Genomic DNA, 6,544 nt, shown 5'->3' with positions numbered 1-6,544 from the left:
AAAGAGTGGTGGTTCCCTCTTTTAAATAGCATTCTGGTAGTTGAATAAGAAACAGGAGACATGTAAATATTTTCTTAACTCAGAGAGGTCAAAGCAACATCTCTGCCTCAGAATTAAAACCAGGCACATTCTTTATCCCAGTTACTGAATCCGTGCCACTTTGGATAAACAAGCTTGGATCCTTAGTTGGGCCAAAAAAATAAAAAGCATGACTGTATGGACCAGCAGATAAAGCACTCACCTGTGAAAAAGGCAAAGCCTCCCAAGGTTTTACACACATTTTATCCTCAAACACTACATATAAAAACTGCTGGGAGCTGTTTGCAAAGCTCAGGTTACCTACTTCTAGGAATGTGGAAGGTTGGAAGGTGAAGATCTGTATTTAAATTCCTTTAAAAGAAAAAATTTACCGAGGTGTTTCGCAGTCTACACAAGTCTGGCCAAAAGGGAAAGGGAAGCATTTTTCCTTCCCTCCTCTAAACACAATCAAAAAGCACGGATCGAAGCCTGTTTGGTTCTTGAAAGAAGAATGCTTGCTTTAAGGAAAGAGCTGAAGATACCTGAACACAAGAGAATGCACAGGCCTTCCTAAACGAGGTGTCTCGAGAGAGCATTTATGACCTCTCCTGTACTCTGCATTTTTGTTTTCTGTTTTTACCTCTACATAGCTTCAGGCTGAGCATACTGAATACACGTGCATCCCTCTGCAGGATCTTTTGGATTCCAGTCTGAATAAATCTAAGACAGGACGGACTTTAAGCATAGATGGGAACTTGGTAAAGGCAAAAAGCAAACCTAGAAAGCTCAGATGTTTATGCAGCTGCCAGAAATAACCATTTCTATAACACACAGCAAATTACAAGAGAGCACTTCCTATTCTTTGTAATATGTTGTTAAGGAATTAGGACATTTGCAGGGCAGGAAAGCATGCCTCGAGAACAAGCTACAGCCTGTGTTGGTTTTAGGTTCCCATGTCCCTTCGTACATCCAGTCCTGGTACACCTAAGAAAAAACAAATCTTCCTTTGCCCTTTTCTTCCCATTTAAAAATAATAATCCTGGATGCCCATTCACGTTAACTGTAAATTTCCCAATATTAAACACAATTTTGGAGGTAAGTACCACTACTGGACCTTTCCTTCTCTCACTCAATGTGCTTGTAAAATAATTGCAGAAATCTAAAACTTACACTGCTTAAATTGGTCAATAGATGATTTTCTTAGAATAAACAAACATCGAAAGCAACTCTGAGTAGGCAAGTTGGCACCAGCGACATTGTGCTCCCTGACACCATCAAACACAGCGAAAAGACTTTTACCAGCGAATATCAGAATATTAATTTTTCGATTGTGTTTTCTGGTAATTCAAGAAGACAGGAACTGGAAAAAAAAACCCACAAGGACAACAGGGTGGTGGCTCATACATTCCAGGCATTACTCTCTTTCTCTCTGCCTTTTTCAAAAACAAGCAAGTCTGTACATATATTGCTCTGCTATAAATAAATTCAAATTAACTTCTAAGTCACAGGCTGATTTGCAAATCAAAACTGCCTGGTCCTAATAAGGCTCACAGTGTCATGATGGTAACAAAAGAGCAGACAAGCCATCTCAGCCCTAAAATTAATCAAACTATGCTTTGTAGCAACATTGTCCAATCCTACTCCCTTACAAAATACCTTTGGCTCAGTTAGCAAAGTTAATTCTTGCTTTGCTTTCAGTAAAACATTACTGCTTCAAGCTGGCTACAGCCTATAGTTTGGAAGTCTTATTTTTAACTCTGATATCAACCCAAACTGTGTCTTGCTGCAGCAGCTGCTGCTAAAACTACAAGACTAAAAATTGCTACACAGTTGACTTTGGCTGGGCTGGAAAACATTGCTCTTTGCTTATCTTTCTGACAAAGAGAATATTTTTAGCTGTCTGACTGGCTGAAAAGTCAGACCCAACCTCTGACATTCCCAGTTGCAATACTACTGTCTGGAATATCTCTAAGAAACATACCTGTATATCTTGCCATAATTCTAACACCTTCTCCAATCCATTATGTGAGCAACCAGAATCAACGACTTCTCCCTCATTTAGCATCTCTGCTGAAGTAGTACAGCTGTTCATTTCCAGATCCTCTCCTTGGACTAGCATTTGGTGTTTCTGTGCATTAACGTTATTCAGCCTGCCCAGCCTCCCCATTTCTAACATGTAAGAAATAAAGTAAAAAATAAAAAGCTTTCTGTCCGTCTCCTTCTCCCCCCTCCCTTAACCTACTGTTTTTTCACCCTGTGGTTGACATTGGTATAGAGAACTCTAAAATTATCTAAAGAGCTGTGTCTCTGTTATTCAAAGCACAGTAATTTTAAGCCAGTTGTTCACTTATGCAAGTATGCAAATCTACAATACCTCTTCCAATGTCTTTGCCTTCCATATCTTTCAGTATTACTGATCTTCCTTTTGTAATAAGAACAGCATCGCCTTCCCACTTCTTGTGCTTTTTCTTTGATGCCTTACACCACACAACACTGAAATATTTTGCAAGGCAGTCAGGTTCTTCCTGAGCTGCTGCTTCCTTTGCTGTCCCTGTTGTTGGCAAATACAGCGCATCTAAAAGGGAAATGAAATAACAAAGAATAGCTCAGGTTCTCCTGACCAAGTGTACAGTCATTTACATTTCAAACAAATCAAGAACAATCTATGCGTTCATCATATATAAACAAAGCGGTGTTTCTCCCGTCCTGGACCACTTAGGCGAAGTTTGGACTGAAACAGAACAGCACACAAGGACTCGTCCTGAAAGAGGAATCGGTAAATTGTTTTCAGAAGTATGCACTTTCAGGAAAAGTACATTAGTTGGTACATTAGTAAGAGACCTCCACATCTGATGTACAAGACAATGAGAACGGAGAAAGAATAAAAGGAAAGCCTGAGGGGGAAAAAAAAAAGGGAAATCAGCACAGGAGAAAAGGAAAACATGGTCCTGGTGAGACAGTGCTGGGCAGGGTTCTGGAAGCAAGAACAGGATCACAGAACTCAGGAAAGAGAGCAAAGGAGGCCAGTAACTAGATCTGGAGTTGAAGTAATTAGTAGTACGTGGCAGAATAACCATAACTGTAATAATGTAAATGATTATTTCAACTCATTTCCTTATACCCTTTAAAAGTAATTGTGCAAATCCTGAAACAGATCATGTCTTCAGTTTGCAGTAACTCAAATGTTGTTACTAGGCTTAGAGATTTTTTAAGTTAGCTAATTACAAGTGTCATGGATGTTAAATATCAATAGAAATATTTAGGTTAATAAGGCTAAGAAATCATAATAGAACAGACTGAATATAATATTGATTAAGAATAAGCACACGCTTTCAAGAGCTAGCAATCTGACATAAGTAAGGGTAGGTAAGTCCCCAGCACTACCTAAAGGAGTATCCGTAGCATTCATTTGCAGCACATGCACAGCTTCAAAGGGAGAATGAGACTAATTTTCGTTAACGTACCCTTGCATGCTGGTTAAAGGCTTACATTGGCTTGCTCCTTTGATTCCATCTGGGATTCAACGCTACACAAATCTGTTATAAAGAAGTGCTTATGCCACAGACTAAAACTTATGCCACTTCCCAAAACTTCCACGTCTGCCTGTGTTTAAGGAAGCAGCAACAAGAGTAAACTTTTCCTCACAATAATTTTCCAATAAAGAGGCAACTTTACCACTTCTTCATCAAGTCTATACACGAGTCTTTTGCGGTTTTACGAATAAGTTACATGACTAAAACGAGTGCGATTTTTCAGACCACCATGTACTAAAATGGTAGTACCTAAACGAAAAATGCTCTATTTATTTAATAGAATTTTCTTCCCAAAGGTCTTTAAAAGTTTTATAGAATTATAGAGTTATATAGAACTCTATGCTTACACAGTGCCAAGCACAGATAGGATTTTCCATAGGTGGATGTTTCTTCGGGGTATTAGCCAACATCTGTAGTGTTTCGTGGACAGATGCCCCCATCTTCAAGGGGCAGCTCCTGAACACTGGCACACCGCAGAAGGATAAGAAAACAGAATAAATCATCTCTTTTTGAAATGTAGGGGATTCTTTGAGGATGAAAACTGGGAAATGAGTCAGAGAGCAAGAATAAATCCTTGCAGTTTAGCAAAAAGGTACAAGAGCTCTATTGGATCTTCAGTGATCACAAGTAATCACAAGATTTGGAAGAGCAAAGGAGGGAGCAGGGAGAAGTGAGAAAACCTGTACGTTGCTAAAAATACAAAAGGCTAATTTGATTCCACATTGAGGTTCTAAATGTAAAGTGATTCAACAAGATAAATACAAGATTGTTTTCTCTTTGCTTTTCAAACTGATTCTCTTAGTTTAATCAGCAACTTCTTTTCTCATTAAGTTTTTAAATAACTGTTACTACAGGAACAGATTTCATTGCAGATCTTTCTCCTTCTCTCTTGAAGGATGGTCATAACCAATAAACAAATGGCCTCCTCCTTGTCTCCTCCTCCGCTAACCTGCCACGTGAGTTTGGTGACACCTGAGATCTGTTTTATGGTCACTGCTATTTTCTTAGGGAGTCCTGTGTGGTGCTATTTGAATCACCAGTAGATTAGTTTTCAGGTCAATGCCAATTCGCCGAACTCTTCTTATCCTTATTTCATTTAAAATAATAAGAAACCAAATAATTTAGGAATAGGGCTGGAAACTGCTAGCATTTTGTAACAGTGACTTTTGCCAAAAAGGATTTCTAAAGCAGGCTGCCCCCAGTGAGAAGCAAACTGGGCACCAATATTCCATATAATACTACCAAAAACACTGAAAAATAACAGCTTCTGCAATGCTCATATTTCTTCCCTCAATTTGCCTTCTGAATTATCATAATTTCAGCTTATAAAAATATCCAATAATGATTTGTTTCTATGCCACATAAAATACTCCCCTTTTACCCATAATTACAGTAGAGTAATTACAGTACAATCACAGATAAAAGTGTTAGGGCATTTTTCCTTTTTTAAAAATTAAACATTTTTATGTAAAACCAATTACATTCTCTCCAAATCATCTTCCGTAGAATTTCCTTGAACAGAAAACCTAAATCTCTTTACCAACAATGCCGATTAGGTAACTTTCATTCAACCTTCTTTTTATCTTATAATTTTTGTTTGTATTCAGCATCACAGCTATTTAATTTCACGGATTTATTCCAGTGCAATAGCAGAATATCTGAATTCTATAAATACAGTGACAGGCACTTGTCAGGAATTGAGACTGGTATGTTACACACAGGGACCAAGTTCAGTGTTTGATACAGGGGTAGAGAGAGCAATGGCTTCAACAGTAAATCCTTGCTGCTCACTAACCATAGACAGTATCTTAAATCAAGCTGTGTTTGCTGAGATTCTGGAAGTCAAACTGCAATTGTAAATTCAGAGCTCTGCTGTTAATCAGTTTGGACCGAAAATAATAAGTAACAGGAACTATGTGTACACCACAGAATGAGAAAGATCAGAAATCATGCCCTCTCATTTCTCTCCCAAACAGCAAACTGCCCAGCCTGGCAGTGTGCTTTCCATAACCATGAAGAAACTCTAGCAAGTGGCATGTCCTTCCTCCTAGAATGAAAGGCTTGGGAACTTTAAAGATATGGCTAATAAGGCTTTGACAAGCTTCCACAAGTAGAAAAGCTTTCTCTCTCTGGTTGAGAAAGCAAGGGCTTAAGTTTCAAGATACAAACCCTAACCTAGCTGATATGAGGAAAAGTTTCAGCAGCCTCAGGAAGGTGATGATTTACAGAAAGCAGGAGAGGATCCAGGAGAGAGGACTGGGGAGCGTTCCAATGGCAAACTAGTTTAACCAGTTTCTGATGAGCGGGATTTGAAGAAAATGCATCGATTAAGCGTGTTAGGTTACTCCCAATGCACCAAGAAATTAACCACATTATGAAAGACTACAAAAGGTCACTCAAACATGCATTTTCAGTAGACTATACACTGTAGCTTGCAGCACTGCAACTATGCGTTACCCTAAGTAGTGTGGCATGCTCCAGTGAGCAGGGCACTAGATACCTTGGCCTGAGGTGTTGGTTAACCCCATTCAACTACAGGCTGCAGCCAAATCCCATGAGCTCACCTTTCCTTCCCTCTCCCCCTCTGCTTCTTATCCAACAGCTGTAGGCAAGCCCATTCAATGAATCCCATCAGCAACCACAGTCAATACATGGAAGGGATACGTGCAGTTCAGAACAAGGAGACTGGGAGGTTGCCCCTTTTCTTGTGGCAGCTACTGTGAGGTTGAGGTGATTTTGAAGCCATGGGACCTCTCAAGTTACCCAACACCTCCATACCTGAACCTCCACACTGTAGGTGCGTATGGAACCACAGTGAGTTTTCCCACTCTGAATCTTCTAAGTAAAAAGCACTGTTGCAATACAAAAATTACAATTTAAAGAAGACAACTTTGATTCTAGTTGTGCTCTGCAGTGCTAAGGAATAAATAGAAAAGAGAGGGAGGCAGAACAAAAAATCTGGACTGAAGTAAAAGGAGACTTGAGCTCTGAAT

General features: G+C 39.3%; 1 protein-coding gene across 1 annotated transcript in view; it reads right to left on the bottom strand.

Annotated features, from left to right (window-relative positions):
* RAD54B (RAD54 homolog B (S. cerevisiae)) overlaps nt 1-2,588 on the bottom strand; it is a 23,339-nt gene extending 20,751 nt beyond the window's left edge. The window contains exon 1 of the mRNA XM_010134507.1: nt 2,393-2,588. Within this exon, the coding sequence (XP_010132809.1) occupies nt 2,393-2,417 (25 nt within the window). The 5' untranslated portion in view covers nt 2,418-2,588. The remainder of the gene's footprint in view (nt 1-2,392) is intronic.
* Nucleotides 2,589-6,544: the final 3,956 nt, after the last annotated feature.

Source organism: Buceros rhinoceros, unplaced genomic scaffold, assembly GCF_000710305.1.
Source record: "Buceros rhinoceros silvestris isolate BGI_N320 unplaced genomic scaffold, ASM71030v1 scaffold6014, whole genome shotgun sequence".
Taxonomy (NCBI): domain Eukaryota; kingdom Metazoa; phylum Chordata; class Aves; order Bucerotiformes; family Bucerotidae; genus Buceros; species Buceros rhinoceros.
The sequence above is the reverse complement of the archived record's forward strand: the minus strand, read 5'-3'. Positions and strand labels throughout refer to the sequence as shown.